At 40.4% G+C, this 17,945-nt stretch overlaps 1 protein-coding gene across 1 annotated transcript in view; it reads left to right on the forward strand.

Moving 5' to 3' along the window:
* Positions 1 to 293: 293 nt before the first annotated feature.
* Positions 294 to 17,945, forward strand: part of LOC103475832 (neuronal migration protein doublecortin) — a 28,689-nt gene continuing 11,037 nt past the window's right edge. The window contains exons 1-3 of the mRNA XM_008427745.2: positions 294 to 497; positions 5,874 to 6,287; positions 10,019 to 10,359. Coding sequence (XP_008425967.1) covers positions 5,924 to 6,287; positions 10,019 to 10,359 — 705 coding nt within the window. The 5' untranslated portion in view covers positions 294 to 497; positions 5,874 to 5,923. The remainder of the gene's footprint in view (positions 498 to 5,873; positions 6,288 to 10,018; positions 10,360 to 17,945) is intronic.

The following is a 17,945-nucleotide window of genomic DNA, read 5'->3' on the forward strand; positions in this document are numbered from 1 at the left end:
TATGTGAGTGGGAAACAATTTGAAAGAATTTTTTACCAACTAATTATTATTTTTCCTGCAAATATAAATAAAAAAAGCAATAAATAATAATAATAAAAAAGTCCTGGGTGAGGTTACTCAGGCATAAAAGCCCCTTTCATCTCCCAACCAGACCTGAACAAAACCTCTAATCCATGCAGGACTTTCCTGGTCAGACCGGCTACACCTTGAGTGACCCCTGATCTCAGCTCCACCCACTCCAGCCCACGCTCACTCGCACCTTTATTTCCACGGTGGGCGGCTCCGCAGCTCTTTAGGACCCAGTGGATGCTCCGGAGAGGCAGGCAGCGGGGCTCGGCTCTGAGACTGAAGCAGACAAAGGCAAGCGGAGAGACGGCGTGCCGCTATCCTGCTGCATCGACTCGCAACACCCTCACATCCAGCTCCCCTCCCTCTCACACACACACACACACACACACACACCCTTCCTTCCTTCCTTCACTCCAGCTGCGACGCAGGTGAGTCCGCCACCGGCTCCTGGGGATTATGATGCTCTGATTTACTGAATGCGAAAACGTTAAATGGGGATTTTTAATTTTTTTTTACTTTGACTGGGACAAGTTGAGGTGTCATTGCAGCGGAGTGTGTTTGGAGTAGGTGACTTTCGGCTTCGCCTCGGAGCAGGTGGATTTGAGTAGGTGTGCGCACACCCAGCCCCCTCTTCATCCAGCCGGCGAGAAACTCACATTTTTCAAAGCTACGGTTCTCTGCCATGTGGCCGGGCTCATTCATCATACATGAAACCAGAAACTTTTCTCTTTATTCCCGCTTTGCGCTTAAAAATAATCTCAGTGGTGGATTAGTTTTGTAAATTAGTTTCTTTGGAGAAAAGCCAGTGGATTGTCAGGGTAAGTGTGTGTGTGTGTGTGTGTGTGTGTGTGTGTGTGTGTGTGTGTGTGTGTGTGTGTGTGTGTGTGTGTGTGCGCGCGCGTGTGTATGTGTGGTCATTGGGTGTTGTGTGGGTGGTTCAGCCAGGAACACAGAACCAGCCAAAAATATCAATGACATCCTGCAGTGTTACTGCGGTGCTGATGATGATGATGGCAAGTTTGGCTTTCATTTTGGTAAAAGGGGGGAAAAAAACAAAAAAAGATTTATTTCACTTTATTAAACTGTGTAATTGAATTATTTGTCTTTTAATCGTGATCATGTAGTTTAAGATGAAGAAAATCAGATTTTTCTTTCCTCTGGGAGAGGAGGATGCACCGGGTGAACCTGAGCCGGCTGCAGCAGTGATGGTGATGTCACTCTGAAGCCAGGCTCCCTCCTTCAGACAATGGCCTGTCCTGGTTGAGTCTCCACTGGGGAAGGGTCACTGTTGGCCCTGCCTATTAGTGCAGCAGATGGCCCCGAAACCTGGCCTTTGTCAGCTGAGGAGCATCCCCTTCCCCAGAGGTCCCACCCGTCACAGCGGTCCCGTCATAAAAGACGCTAGTCAGCAAGTCAGCCATGTGGTTAGCATGACTGGAGCGGCCCTGCCACATGGTGACTGGATTTGTTCATCTGAAAGTCAGAGGAGTGCTGAGGTGTTAAACGGAGACGGATTACAGTCAGACCTGGCAAAAGATTATTTCGGGCCCTGAGCAGAATTTGAGATGGAGTCCCCTGTTGCACCGCATGTAGTTTTTGTGAATTGCTTTTCTGACATCTAACATTTGGTTTGGTGGTGTTCAGAATTTAAACCAAAAAAATATTTGCCCATTTACTCATGTTTTTCAAAATGTTCTTATTCATTTAGTGGCATTTTTTTTAGTCTTTTATCTTCAGTCATGTCAATCATCTCTTATTTAGTGCTTTCTAGTACAGTGAACTTTTATAAGTTTAACTTTTCAAGTTTAACTTTACAAAGAGTAAAATCAATGATGACAACTACAATATTTTAAAGTAGATTGAAAGATAAAAACAATTGAAAATTCAGGGGTTTTTTGTTTAAAAAAAATCTTCCATCAGTTTTAAAATTCTTTGTAAGAGGATCTTTCTGAGATGATCAAATGTAATCCAGATTCCTTTAATAAAACGTTAAACTGGCCCTTTCATTTAGAACAGAATTAAATGCTGTGATCATAAAACTATATTTGTACCCATTCTCCATCAACCGCAAGAAGAGTGAAATCGACAAATTACTTTTCTTTGAAACAAACTCGAAAATGTTTCAAAATTATAAGCATGAAAAAAGCCAGTTTAAGAGGATTATATGTGTCTAGTATTAGGTTTTGTCTCGACAAATATGACTACAAAATTGAAGTTTTACAGTTTTCAGTGGATGAAGTCACAGGCTCACAGGGCCCCCTGCTGGCCTGGAGGCCCCAAGTAGCAGCATTTCTTATGATTAATACATCTTTGCTTTAGTATTTATCAACAACAAATTAAGAAGATTTAGAAAAGAACAAATGAGGGTTTTTTTCTAAAAAAAAAAAAAAAGTGTGATAATTTTTAGAATAGTGAAGACATGTTTGCGTTTTAATAATTTTATCTGAAAAACTGCAGAAGGAACATGGACTAAAGCTTTACAATGTTTTATGTTTAATTTTGACTTGTTCATCTGGTAAAACTCAACTCTGAAACAAACAGGAACCTAAAAATAAAAAACAAAAACGCATTTTAAATCTTTCGTCTTTCTTCAAAATGCAGATCTATTCACATGAAAAACTGAGCGTTTGGTGTTTTGGTTCACCGAAGACAACATGCTAAAGTTAACGAAAGCCAGTTTGTTTGACTTCATATTGCTTCCTGTCAGGTTCTTTTGGGTCATAATGACCTGTAAGAGATACATGAGAGATTGCATTTCTAAAGTTAATCCCGGCTTAAAGATTTTAAAAAGAAAAATAAACAAAAGCAGATGAAATCAGTGAAGCGCATCGTTCATCTTTGCATAGCTAACTTCCTCCTTCATGTGGTGGTAGGAGGGGGGCTGTGGGTGTTTATGGGTGTGCACCATTGTTTGATCAAGTAACTTCAAAAAAGTAGAAGTTACTTCTTTTGTTAGGATTTTCCTCCATTAATCAGGTAGGAGTTTCACATTGAGAGATTTCGTTTTCGAAAGGCTTCCCCTGGCTGCTGCGGACCGCACAGGGGGATTATTGTTTTACTGCTTTAACAGGTGTTACAGGTTCTTAAGAGAGTTGGTTCTGGCTTTTTATGACTCGGATCATGTAGCATAGTGTTGCAAAGAAAAATCTCTTAATGCCACAGTTTGTTCTCTTAAATATTTGATACTGCTTGGAGATTCCAGCTGTGTGTGTGTGTGTGTGTGTGTGTGTGTGTGTGTGTGTGTGTGTGTGTGTGTGTGTGTGTGTGCGCTGAGCCGTAACTGATACGCAACATCCATCTAAGTGGGTATCTTAAAAGGAGGCAAACACTGAATTGGTGATCATATCTTGTTAAAATCACATTTTAGCAGTTTAGAAACCCCCAAAAGAAGTAATTTCAGGATTTTTGCTCTCTAAACATCCCTTTTTTTTTTTGTACGTATTTATTATAAGTCTGATGGYGATGGGGTTTTAATTCCTGTTGAAATTTTTAGCAGATTTGAGCAGTGAGAGACGGATTGGGATGTCCTGGTCCTTGACGATCAGTTTCAGGTGTTTCCCTGCTTGTCCACGCTTGATTTAAAGGGTTCTGCAGAAATGTGCGCACACAGTGGAGCCAATCTAGGCATCAGACAGGACGGGCTCTCACCGCTTCAATCGACGCTTGTTCTAGCAGCCAGAAGGAARCGTGACCACTCGGATCAATGACTGATGTGTAAYAGGGTTTGTTTGCCAGCAGGATCTAAAGGATTATAGTTTCAAATAAAAATGATGGTCTAAATAATGAAAGTCTGTGTCTCTRCAGARTATTCTTTAATTGGTGGGAGATTGCATCTTGCTGTTTATATTTTGATGTTTCTTGTCAGTTTTTGGTGTGAYGAACTTGAATCGCTGCCATAGAAGGAGAGAAAATAATTCAGTCATTTATCTGAAACATGTAAAACACAGAACCTTAAGATATGCAACACCATCATGTGGGGGACAAAATGAGCCAGCCTCCTGTAACATGGCCATCCTCACAGAATCTATCTAATACTGAATATTTTCTGGTCTTTTTGGAAAAAGCTGACACGGCAAACCCTAAAAGTAAGGTGCAATTTTAAGCCACACGTCTAAAATGATCTTTATGCTCATTTTACTTGGTTCAACTACAAAATCCTTCATTTTAATGTTTGTATGCCCAGTTAGAAAAGTTATATAAAACACAGGTGTAGTTGGCAAAAATGCCAAAAGGTCCACAGACAGGAGTTTAATAAAACAGATGACAATCTGTTATGATCTGTAAATGTTTTYATTGATTATAGTTTTTTTTTTTAAAATCATCCTCATCATAGGATCTTTGCTTGACATTCATCAGGATAAATATGTTTGTAATTTAAGAGGTTTAATTATGTTTCATATTTATTGTTCTGGCATCAAACACTTGTATAAATCAATGGTGAAACTCAGCCTGTGTTAAATTTAAATAAATGTACTTGCAGTGTGATGTATCACATTTTACTATCTTCTGTAAAACTGTCAGCTCATTTGAAAATTAATGACAGCAATGAATCTGCAGGGGAGCTGAAGTTCATGAAAGGTTCCTTAACATTAAGCGTCGGGGAGAAAAAAAAAACTCCTGGTTGTTTTTAACATTTTATGATTTAATAAATGTTTTCAGTTGATGAAAAGAACATGATGGCCTGTTTTAGCACCAAGACTTTTTCACCACAAAGCTAAGTTTGCGGATTAGACTTCGCTGAAACATGTGAGGCCTGAAGGTGATCAAAAGCTCACAAAGCTGAAAATGCACCAGTCAGGTTTTCAGAGCCCAATTCAGGACCATAGTGTTTGTATTTTTAAATTTATTTATTTTCTTCAGTTTAAGAGGTACAAGAAGATGTGAGCGAGACACAAATGTGTTTTTCTGGCCTTGCTGTTGTTTATGGCTATCAATGGTATTGTTAGGGGTAAATTTTTTTCAAAACGATGGCAAAATGTTGGTATTGTTAGGGGTCAATTTTTTTCAAAACGATGGCAAAATGTTTAGAATTGACATTTAAAATTGTGTTTTTTAGCATTTTATTTTAGGTCTCTGTGTGTTTTCCCTACTGTGAATAATTTTTAAATCCAGGGTGTTCCATAGCAGAGTCTGGGAGATCAAAAGGTTAAAATAAGTCAACTTTGCTGTTCTCTGTTCAGCCTTCCTGTTATCAGCTGGAATCTCGCTCTCTTAATGGTCTGCAGACATGAATTGATGTAATAGAAAATGGTTTCCTTTAAATGATTTGTCTTTTCGTTTCATTTTRAACACTGAAAAGCCTTCATCCTTCAGTATGAATGTCGACGGCATTGTTCCAGTTTGTAATCTGAATTATTTCCTCAGATTAATCTTTTTGTTTTGTTAGTTTGGTGTTAAAACTCTTCCACTGTGCCGCTATTTTTCWTAAGATGGCATTTTTGTCTTTCTTGAAGATTATGTCATAGAAGAATCTTTTCACTAGGAGTAATTTCAGAAATTCCTGTCCATCCTCTTAGCTTTTTATTGACTTCTTGCTGCCATCAAATGTAAGACGAAGCCACAAGAGTCATTTAAAGTTAATCATGTGAACAGGAAACAATCCGACCACATGATCTTTTGAAGTGGTTCGGTTCAGTTACTAGCAGGACTTTCATTCTCTGCTTTTTGTACATGAAACCAATTTGCTCCTGCTTCAAGGCTAATGATCTATACCAGGCCTTTACAAATGCCCACAGTGATTAAGACACCAACAATATTCTATGAATGAATCTTATTGAGATAATTTGTTGTCTTCGGGTCTCCAGGACTGATTTTCCCCCCCAACATCACATCATCTACGACCACCGCYGCCATCATGGAGCTGGACTTYGGGCATTTTGACGAGAGGGACAAGACGTCCCGCAACCCGCGGAGTGGGAGGATGAACGGACTGCCCAGCCCCACGCACAGCGCCCACTGCAGCTTCTACCGCACACGYACCCTGCAGGCTCTCACCAACGAGAAGAAGGCCAAGAAAGTGCGCTTCTACCGCAACGGGGACAGATACTTCAAGGGCATTGTGTACGCCGTGGCCAACGACCGGTTTCGGACCTTCGATTCTCTTCTGGCCGACCTTACGCGCTCCCTCTCTGACCACATCAATTTGCCGCAGGGGGTTCGTTTCATCTTCACCATTGACGGATCGCGCAAGATCGCGTCTCTGGACGAGCTGGAGGAAGGTACGTTTATTCTTAGCTTAACGCAATGWGAAATTTATATCACTTTGTGTGTTTTGGTTGTAATTTGGTAGCCAGCAGTTCTATTTTCAGAGGGGTTTTTATGATTTTTAGCTGATTTAATTGTGTAATGCACCGTAGTGTATGGTCTCCTTTTTACTTTTTTGAATCTCACAAAGAAGGGAATAACCATAGAGGAAGAATATGGGACAGGAAAGCTGRTGAGAGTTGACTGAAGCAAGGATGGAGCTACATACAGGGCAGAACTGAAAGAAAACCTGCTAAGAGCATGAAAGGCGTGAGAGAGGGCCGACAAAAGCTTTGTGTGTTAAAATGGACTAGTCAAAGCAAAGTCCAGAAGAAAATYGAAATGGTGTGACCTGCTGTTCAGATATTATCTGAGTTTGAGCTTTTTTGGAAAGAAAAGGGGGGGGGGAATCCCCCAGATGTTTGCTTTTTAAAAACTTGGAACAAAATAACGCATCCATTTCTGCTTCACAAATATCCACTATAAGTTTGGTTTTTATACGACTTTCTAATGCATTGAAACAGCTTTAAATGCATTTCAAGCTCAATGCTTCTGCTAGGTGAGATACCAAGAAATGTGCAGTGACGAGTATTAGTCGTCTTTTCCATCCGTTCTAGACTTTAAATCTACAGGCCTGCATTCTTGTGGTCTGTGACATCAGTTCGAATGTAGCCGCGTTGGTGACTCGCAGATTCTTTAACAATGAAACTGCTGACTGGAGTCTGACTGCTTTRCAGATGAGCATAAACGAATATAACTTCAACAGCATYGGCTGCCAGACGCAGATTTGTCTCTGCTTCTTTTAACGTTTCTCTGTCTGGTCATGCAGAGCATTTGGTCTTGCCTTGTGGCATATGATGATGGTCAACACACCATTATCATTTTATCATCYGTTTAATTGAACTATGTTTATTTTTTTCCAAGAAGAAGCTGATTTGATTTCTAATGTTTTATATTTTACATCATGTGACTTTTCTAAAAGTAGGAGCTGAATTTGGTTTAGTTTACTCAAAACGAGGCGGTCGTGTTGAGCRGCTTATAGTTGGTTTGCTGCATGTGTGGCTCGTCTGCAGCGCGTCTGCTGGAGGGGCCATTTCATTGTGCTTCCTCTTTGTAGGATATAATTAATTACTCGGCCTCGTCTGCACAGAGTAATCTAGTTTTCTGCCCTTTGTCTTAGCTTGAGTTTCCCCACATATAATGTAATTGCTTCCTTATGGTTTCCCCTTTTTTCCTGCGTCATTGTCCTACTGAAATTTTTTTTTTTTTTTTTGTGTAAAGATACCAGACGGGATGGTAAGAGAAAATGTTCCATCTGATCATTTAGTGCTGCTTGCTTGAAATTTGTGTAATTAAACAAAGTGATTTACTGTATGTGCACTTCTGGATTTTTGTGTGGCGATGTTATGATAAGAAATTTGTAGGCGTCTGTTTTTTACTTTGACCAGTTAGTCTTTTTATTCTTTAGAGCCATAATAAAACATAAGAACAGCATTCAAATGATATTTTTTATTATTTACATTAGCAGCGGAGTTATTGCCACACAGTGTGAGATTATTTAGAGAGGCAACATTATGATGGAGGGGACATTTTAGACTTGCTTTACTAGCTGGCATTGTATGCACTGGTAGCATTTCTAAAACTGCATCCTGAGTTCACTGATCCTCAGGATTTCAAACAGGCTGCTAATAAATCCAAATCCAAGATATTACAAGACAAATTGAGAGCTCATAAAGGTAAAATAGAGAAACTTTGCTGTAATGCCTTTAGCCTTTCTGTTTTCCGCTGAAAATCTTGATCTCTTTAGTGAACCACAGACATAATTTGACATAAAAAAATAGTTTCCTTTCTGAATGCTTTTAAAATGTTGCCTCTGATTCTGAAATGGCAAAGACTTCATTCAGTGATGGCATTTTTAGTGAGTCTGAATATTTTTGTTTTGCTCTTTCACTGAGCGGTGAATCTGCTGAGACGATCTTTATCGCTCTGCTTGTTTTCTACGATGTATTTCTGGACTGACTTGCTTTTTTTTTTCTAGTGACAGATGAATGATTGGAAACATGTCTAACAGTAAGCAGCTGTTAGTTTAGGTTACTTGATATAATCACGACTCCAAAAAGCTCCCATTCATCTCACATTTCAGTATCACTGAAATGTGGATCAAACTCGACAAAGAAATCATTCCAGTTTTGAAAGTGTGAATGCAGAGAGCAGGCTTTTATTTACATCCTGACCAGTCACTAGCTATATAGTCTGACTTGAGGTCTATATTTGTCTCCAAAAGTATTTCACATGCACAGCGAGGGCAGATGGGGCCAAAAAGAAGATTTTGCCAACTAAAACAAGCTTTTAGTATAGTTGCTGCTGCGAATTGCAAGTTCAATTGAAATCTCAAACAAATCCTTTCTTCTGAAGTTGTTCAAAACATGGAAGCTTGAAACCCAAGAAGTTATTTCAGAAATGTGCCACAACGTGATGAATATTGACTTCCACAGTTTCTGTAAATGAAGTCCAAGCTGGAAGCAGGACATTTTTTGTCGTGTTGCTGCACATCTGAATTTAGGTGAGCCAAATATGCATATGGAAAATTTATTATATTTCAAGCTGCTGAGGTATCAAGTACTGCACTTTTGTTTATATTTAGGTGGAGTCCCTTCCTATGAGGAAAGATGAAATAAAAGTGGTGCAGAGTTTTCAAAGCGTAACAAAAATGGAAACGGAGAGTTTCACATTAGTTCACCTACACAGCGTAGGGAAATGAATCCTTCATCTGATTTTAAAAATGCCATCATGTCGATTTATCTGAATAACCAAATTGTATTAAATATAAACCTTTGCTCTTAAAAAAATTAAAGGAAATAAGGAATTAAATTGTTTGGGGAATAAAACTTCCTGGTTTAAAATAATAATTCATGAACAGACACAGTTTCTGTGGTATTTATTTGTAAATCCCTTAAAATAAATCCACACTGGGAAACAACAACTGAGAATATTAGAAATATTTTTAACCTTTAAACTCAACTACATCTAATTGTGGAATAAAAATCTAAAAGATTTGTTTTAATGAAGTAGTCAGGCAATTTTCAATACTTCTCAAGAAAGTCACATCGATGCACTAAAGACAATTAATATTAAAAAGTTCCTAGAAAATGAAAGTATAAATTATAAAAAGTGACTAAAGTTAAGAGTAAAGATCTTGTTTTTAAATGGTTTGCGTGGAGCGTACAGATTAAATTTATGAAAGATGACGATTTTGTATTTTTTTTAAATTTATTTTCTGTGCAAGATTTTGCTACCGGAAAAGATTTTTAAAAGGTTTTTTACTCATTTTTCATTTGGGTGTTCATATAAAACATTCTTACCGTTTTATATGAACAGTAAGAATGTCTTTTTTACTGTTCATATACAGTAAGAAAACATTCCTTTGCCTTAAAAGTTGATGCACCAGTATGAGTTTTGTGATGAATAATCATGAAACTCCTATTGGTGCCTCCTCATTGTTATGAAATCAGAATAGAAATCAACATAGTTGAGGACTGAAAAAGGAAACCCTGATTTACTACAAAAAAAAGGTATCTTTAAAATGAAATGAACGCAGATTTATTAAATGATGTAATTCCTCCTGGATGGTTTATTGGCTTCTCAGGTGTCAAATAGCTGAGCAAGCCTCAATACACTAACCCAATATTCTCCTTTCCCTCCCCAGGTGAAAGCTACGTTTGCGCATCTGAGAACTTGTATAAGAAAGTCGATTACACAAAGAACGTCAATCCCAACTGGTCTGTGAACGTCAAGGCCTCCGCCAGCCAGAAGAACATGCAGTCCCTGGCCGCCAAGGCCGCCGGCGATCCCAGAGAGGGCAAAGACTTTGTCCGGCCGAAGCTGGTCACGGTGATGCGCAGCGGCGTGAAGCCCCGCAAAGCCGTCCGTGTCCTCCTCAACAAGAAGACCGCGCACTCTTTCGAGCAGGTGCTGACCGACATCACGGAGGCCATCAAGCTCGAAAGCGGAGTGGTCAAGAGGATCTACACGCTGGATGGCAAGCAGGTGCGTCACGCCTTCAGCAGGAGCTGCTTGCTTATTCAGAGAAATGGTTTGCATCGTGCCCTTTTCCCTGCAAATCTGAGCTGATTGGAAAGCGAGGTTATAGTCGGGGTTGGGGGGTTAGGTACTGCCACCTCCTAAAATTCAAATGTGAGAATCTGCAGAGGCGTTCGTCGCCAATGAGGAATAGAGCTGCTATGGTGCAGTATGTAAGCAAAGGGAAATGTGTGGTCAGAGCTGGGGACAGTTTACCTTTCATTCACCTGCAGTCAGCCAGGCGCAGACAGGTGTAGAGATTAAAGGGCTTCATAGGACGGGCAGACTGTTTGCTCATAACCTCGGTCAATATTGACGCGGTGACTACATGAGAATGCAGAGTGGCGATGAGAGCAATCTTTGTGAGCTTTACATCCCACTGTCTGCAGTTTTTGTTCTGACTTTTGGTTTCTAGCAGTTTCCTCTCCTGTCTTGTGGTTCAGGACATCATCAGGTCTTTTGTTCTAGTTTCATTTTAGGCCATCTGTCATTGAAGGTCCTGGGGTGTTCTGTCATCTTCCCACAGCAGCAGCGTACAAAAGACCAAGCCTTTTATTGTCTCAGCATATTGTCCCCACTGTCCCTTTATACATGTGCATGGAAATGCACATGCTGACCTACTGAAAGGAAGTATGGAGAGAGGGTCCGGGCCAACATTTTGTAGTTAAAGGGTCTTGCATAAAACGTCCTGTGAACCTTTTAACATTTTGTCACATCACAGCCACAAGCTGCAGGGTTTTACTGGGAGTTAAAGTTATAGATCAGCACAAAGTGTTTCATTCCTCTGTTTGTGTTCAAAAGCCGCTCAACTGGAAACAATATTTCACTGGTGTGTAGTTTAATAAAACCAACCTTGGAGAACAAGCGGAAAGGTTGGAGGGGGAAAAAGTTCAGAAAAGCTTTGAATATCCCACAGCTCCGCTTAACGAACGATCACTAAAGGGACAAAGCTGGTGAGAGTTGATGGGAAAGCAACTAAAGTGAAATGCAGGACAACACTGAGGCTGCAGAAGACTTCAGGCATTCAAAGATGGAAACGGATGCTTTATATTATCAGGTTAAGCTAAAAGTTCTAATGTGTCGTTTGATTTATCGGAAGCATTACAATAATTGTAAAAAATTTTAAAAAGAAAACAAAGTCTGTTCTGGTTTTTAATAAAACATGAAAAATATTGGCATGTATAAAGGAAGTGTACAGTTTCTGAATGTTTTTATGTGATTGTGTGGTTGAGAGAACTACACCGTTATTGCATAATAATGGAGCAGTTTTTTATGTAGTGTTTAATCTGCTGAATGTTTATTGGCTTGAAGTTGCCAGAAATAAAATGCGGATCAGATTTTTCCAACAGTTTTAACCAGATCCGGCTGAAGGTTGTGGAAAGTCATGCACTCATCAGGTACAGTGGATGTCAGGGAAATGGTAAGGTTAGGTCATTTCATTTGTGTTGCACATTTTCAGCAACAAGGCAATTCAAAGTGCTTTGGAAGGAAATACAAACAAAATAAAAGGAAAGAGCAAAAGAAGAAAATAATAATAAAGTATAACCCCAAGTTTAAGAATAAGTAGTCTGTGATTTATAAACCAGTAGGTGTTTCTCTGGATTTTTGAGCAGTTTCTCTAGAGAAGCTAATGGGAGTTTTTTGGATTGTAATTTTTTTTCTAATTCCTGAGTATGTAAACTAGATGCTCCTGTTGTAAGTATAAGTCCTCCATAGTTTATAAGCCAGAAATTGTCAAAAAGTTGGTCTTACTGCTTCTATGTGAACTAGGGGACACTAGCAGAATGTGTGATAAATGTATTTATTTCACAGTTTTACATTAAATCTTTGTTTTAGGACTAACTAGATGGATCAAATGTTCTCCAGACTGCTGTGTATTTCTACAAATGAGCCGAGACAGAGATGAGGTGGATGTGAACATCTGCTGCTCTGATGCAGCTACACGATCTTCTGCAGCTTTACTTTAGGTTGGATCACGTTTTGGTTGCTGCGCTGCTGTCCTTTTTCCTCCTTCCTTTTGAATTAAAGCCAGAAACACGTGTTCAGGAGGAGGGGAGGCGTTGTGAAATGATAGATGGGAGGGATTTGATTTTAATGCTCTCTCCCAGGGGTGCAGTCTGGCTGCATGAGGCCTTGCAGTGGCTTTCTTTGGAGATTCTAATTACTTCCTGTCATCGGATGGTAATTCCTGGTCATGCATTTTTGATAATGTGATGCCACATTGAATTAAGCATATCGATTATGATGTCACGTTATCGGCGTCCGTCAGAATCGCTCCCAGTCGATGTTTGTTTGGTTTGACTTCAGGATTCGTCGGGTGCAGAAATGAAGGAATGTTGTGCCGGTTTTCGCAGTGCCTTTTGTCTGCAGAGCCACACTGCAGCTGCTGTGTGGTGAAGGTGATATGGTGGAGAGCTCAAATTGATGCAGTGCTCACCCCTCCCTAACTCTGCGCCGATCCTCCTCTTTTTTTTTTTTTCTCCCCTCCGTTTGGTTGCTAGGAGACCACATCCCAGGCACAAAGAGAGCCCAGCTGGTGTGGACCGGTCTGTCGGATCCCACATCCTGCAGCGGGTGGGAGAGCCTCATCGCCATCAATGCGAGTCTTTGGCGTTTTAAAGAAAGAAGGAGGAAAAGCGCGTGTCATGTTTACCTGCATACATTCCATCAGTCGAGGCTTGAATTTGTGATATGAGCACTGAAGATTTTTTTATTAATTTTTTTTTAAATTGTCTACTTGCATTCCTGCGATGGCGACTCATCATGAATGGCGTTCCTCTTTTTCCTCAGTGTTGTGTGGACTCCGCTGTCTGCCAGCCCTCTTTTCTCTGCCAGAGTTGAGGACAAAATCATTGCCATTTTCCTCTCAAATGCCGGTGCTTCTTTGCTCAATCAACTCAATAGAGGGAAGGGTGGGGCCGCTAGATTCAGGGAGCAATTTAGGATCCTTTTATTTTCGCTGATGGGGCATAATTACTCAGGCTCCATCCATCCATTTTCTTTACACCCTTGTTCCTTAGTAGGGTCGGGAGGGTCGCTGGTGCCCATCTCCAGCTAACGTTCCGGGCGAGAGGCGGGGTCACCTGGACAGGTTGCCAGTCTGTTGCAGGGCAATTACTCAGGCTCTTTAAAAAAAAAAAAAAAGGAAAAAAAAGTGCAAAAATCTGCTCCTCTTGCAGCTAAAGGCCACCTATTAAATTGCAGGGAGCCATTTTATATTCATTCCTCATCAATGAATGCATCTGGAGTCATACGAAAATGGGAACAATGTGAAAGAAAGCGGGGAAACAAAATGCTCCAGTAGAATTGAAATCTAATCATTTCAAACCAGGTTTAGAAGTTGAGCTTTTTAGTAAGAAAAAACAGAATTTGAGAAGCGTCATATAAGCACAAGTTCTGTCAGACAATAAAGTATTTGCAAAATTTCAGTGTTGATTAAATGTGTGCAAAAAAATTTTTAGTAGCTGCAGATTCTTTCAGGGCTTTTAGTGTCTTAAATGCATCCATTAACAGATAAGAAAAGCCAGCTTTCCCCCTGTTATCAGGGCTCTCGCAGTCTGCCTGCCTCTTGCTGTGCTGTGGAAGCGGTTGTCATGGCAATAAGCTTCCCCGTGATGGATTCAGCTTGTGACAATGGCTGTGATATGCTGAGTGGGCTCTTTACATAGTCTTACCTGCCCTGCCCCCCTTAATCTGTCAGGAGCCCGCTACCTCCACGTCTTACTCACTCACTCGCCCACCCACGAACGAACGAACAGAGGCGACGTGGAAAGAGACGGGTGTGGTTCCCCCCCACACCCCCATGCTGGAGTCCTGAAGCTTTCCCCACTCAGGCCTGTCCAGCAGCTCTGATTTCCTCCATGAACATCAACAAGTGAGCATGACCTGGAGCGAAGAGGAAGAGGAAGAGGAGGAAGCTCGATTTAATAAAGCTGAGGCCACATCAGTCAGCCAAATGGCTGCTTCCCTGGGGCCGGGGCGGGGTGGCCTGCAACCAGCATCGGGCACCAGCTGTGCACCATGACTGTGCAGATACCGCCCCCCTGTAAGTGGCTCATCTGTGCTCCAAATGCATCTGGAACAAACCTACTGAAATGCGGTGCTGCTGCTTGGGGGTCAAATAGATGTCAGAGATCTGGTCCAGATTAATCTAATCAGCGGTTTCCATCAAAAGATGCCAATCAGAATGCGTTCAGTTGTCCCCTACTTTGATTTTGATGAACTGGATTGACAGAAGAGTTGGTGGAGTCCTGACAATGACAAAAGATGTTTGGAAGAATATTCAACTCTGCATGTTTTGTTTTTGTTTTTTTTGCCCAGGTAAAGGATTAAAAATAAGGTTCGTCTCCTTAACACTCCTTTTGTCGCTTCTTCAAACATAAGTTGGTTATGCCAAGATGTCAAAACAGACAATTATCACTTTTCTGATTCACCTTGGATTTTCATTAAATGATCAGATTTAAAATCCAAAAGAAGCATCCGTATAAAATGCTGCCTGAGCATCACAATTAGTCATTCGCTGCTCGATGTGGGTTTTATGGAGGCACGACAGGAAGGAAGCAACTCTTCAAAGTCCCCAGGAGGAAGTTTCTCTTGTTGGATGAGACCAAAACGGAGCATGGTATCCTGAACACAAAATCCGTTATTTTGAAACATGGTGATGTGAATGCCTTTTCTTCATCTAACAAAGATACTGGGGTTTGAAGGTATTTGGTCCAGCCTGACGGCAATCCGACACATCCAGTCAGAGCTACAATGGAGGAACGGTGCAGACCAGGGTTTCTCTAATCCGATGTCTTCTAGGTGTGTCACTGGTCCAACACACCTCGATCAAATGGCTGAATTACTTCCTCAGTTTATTCAGGGTCTCCAGATTCCTGATCATTCCCTGATTATTCGAGTCAACCGTGTTGAAGCAGAAGTGCATCTAAAAGTTGCAAAGCATTTTTTGTGTTGGAACGAACGGCCCAGTCAAAGTTCATTCCTTAAACTGATGACTTGTCATAAGGTTTGAAAATGTGTCTTTTGATGCCCCATTTAACCTGACAGAACATTCACAAAATATTACTTTCTAGGTGTGCAAAACTGTTAGAAACTTTCCCTTCAAGTATGTGTCATTACAGTAAAATGTTGTTTCATGGGGAATCAAAGCCTCCATTTTGTTTTTCTTGTATACGTAAAAGAAATAAGAAATAATTTTCTTTCCTATTTAAAATTATGTTCTACTTTGTCAGTCCATCGTATAAAATCTTTTTGCTGCAGTTTGTAACTGATGTGACATTTGAAGAACTGGAAGGAGCAGCGTGTTTGTAATTTATTTGATTTATAGTCCATCCTGTGTGGTTTGAAACCAGACAAGTGTAAAATCGATTAGATAAACTCTGCTGGTTAACAATTTGCTGACTCATTGGGGCATTAGAGGGGAAGTCCATCCCTCAGATGTTAAATGGCTGCATGGAGATCAATTGATATGGCTGTAGATGAGATAAAATCATCCCGGTATTTTGTTTTGGGTGTGCGTCCTAAAAGGATGATCTGAAGTGTTAATCAGCTGTTGGAAGCAAAAGTGCCATTAAAGTAACTAGTTTCCACATTAGATGTCTTATTGATGCCATTTATTCATGTGCAACAAACAAAAATGCATTTATTTTTCCTGCATGTCGTTTGAAATGGCAACGAATCTTCAATTCGCTCAGGATCAGTTTCATCATCTCGGCAACCTTTAGCTGAATAAAGGTTGAATAATTCAGTAATGGTAGGCGGATCGCTGCGCGTCTGATGGAGGGGCTGCTGGTTTTCATTGGGTCATGTGGTTCTGACAGCTGGTGAGGCTCAGATTAAGGATGGGCTCGGTGAGACGGAGGGTGGAGGGCACCCAGAGTCTGGAGAGAGCCAAAAAAAAAAAAAATCCCAAACCCCCTGCCTCAGACAAACACACCGGTGGGGTTAACGGGTATGTTGACACTAATGTGTGCATCGTCTGTGTAACCTATTGGTGGATATGGTTGATGATATTCATCTTAAGAGCGGACGCTTCTTAAATTAGACCAACATTTTCCACGTAGTATTTCCTGTCGTGTTGGATTCTGGCAATTTCTCCAAATCACGTTCAAAACGGGTTTAACAATACTTGCAAATTATGGTTAAAAAAAACCTGCATTTCTTGAATGTTACATGGACTAGAGTAATGTCTTCTGCTAATTTAATTTACGGTAACACTTTATTTGAAGAGGTGTGCATAAGACTGACATGACTGTCATAAACATAACATTACACTGTCATGAACATGAAGGAGTCTAAAAATGTCTGACTGTTATTTTGTAAATAATGACTAGTAATGCAGAGTTGCAATAAAAGTCAATTAAAAGTGTCAACTTTTCATTAAAAGTCATTTACTTCATGACAACAGTCATAAACATTCATAGACTTCTTTATTTATGTTCATGACTCATGTCAGTCTTACGCTCCCCTTCAAATAAAGTGTTTACTCACAATTAACTGTAAAAAATTTATTTCTCCTGCTATGATTTAATGTGGGACAGTTTACAGAAGTGCTGCACCTTGTTGTAAAATATCTTGATCATATTACAAGTAGACAAAACTCTGAAGATTGTAAACTGCAGCAGCAAACACAGTTTCTCTTTACCATGAAGTTTATTGGAATAGTGAACGGGGGGAAAATGTTTCTTTGAAAAATTCATGACTAGAGCCAAAAATCAAACCTCTTTAACATACGAGTTCATCTACGGTCTGACCTACAGTCACAATATTTTACCCTCAACTGGATGTATGACAGCATCTGAAACTATAGATGTGATATATGATTAGCAGAAAACGATCACTGGTTGGTTGGATGACTGGATGGTTTCTTGTAGCCTTTAATTTATGTATTTGGCTAAAACGCTGAGATATGAAAGGCTCTGTGAATCTAATCTGCTTTGTTTTTGTTGGAGCTGTTGGTTTCAGGATAATGCAGGTCACTTGTAAACCTGCAGGCATTGAGGTTCCTTTCTGCAACGTTTCAAACATTGAACAAAAACTCATTTTGAAGCTGCAATTACAGTTTGGAAAGTTGGTTTATGAACAACACAGTGCTGGTGTTGCAATGGAAATTATTTGCACAATTGGTTTCTACAAACTTTATTTCTTACAAACCTCCTGCTAAGACGTCTGAAGGTTGGTTCCTGGGTTTTGGTTCCAACGTATGAACCAAATGCAAGGCGGGATGTTTATGCTGAAGATTAAACGGATTGGTGAACAACTTAAACTCTTTATGTTGGTCTGTTCCAGAATCCTGCGTTTGAGTGGAGATTTAGTCAATGAAGACGGTGCATGTTTGGATTAGATCTTGATCCTTTTAATCAGCTCTATTGTTAAAGCTATTAAAACGAGCTGCTGTCTGCCCTCCGGCCCGTTTTCTTCTCCTCCCCTTCGCCCCTGGGAGGGGGTGAGCTCTTCTTCATGCCTCCATTTTAGGACGACCAGGTGTTTCTGTTGCCACAGGATGCTAACCCCATCGCTGGTAACCTGTATCTAATCTCCTTACACTGAAA

The sequence above is a fragment of the Poecilia reticulata genome, linkage group LG14 (assembly GCF_000633615.1).
Source record: "Poecilia reticulata strain Guanapo linkage group LG14, Guppy_female_1.0+MT, whole genome shotgun sequence".
In the NCBI taxonomy this organism is placed as follows: Eukaryota; Metazoa; Chordata; class Actinopteri; order Cyprinodontiformes; family Poeciliidae; genus Poecilia; species Poecilia reticulata.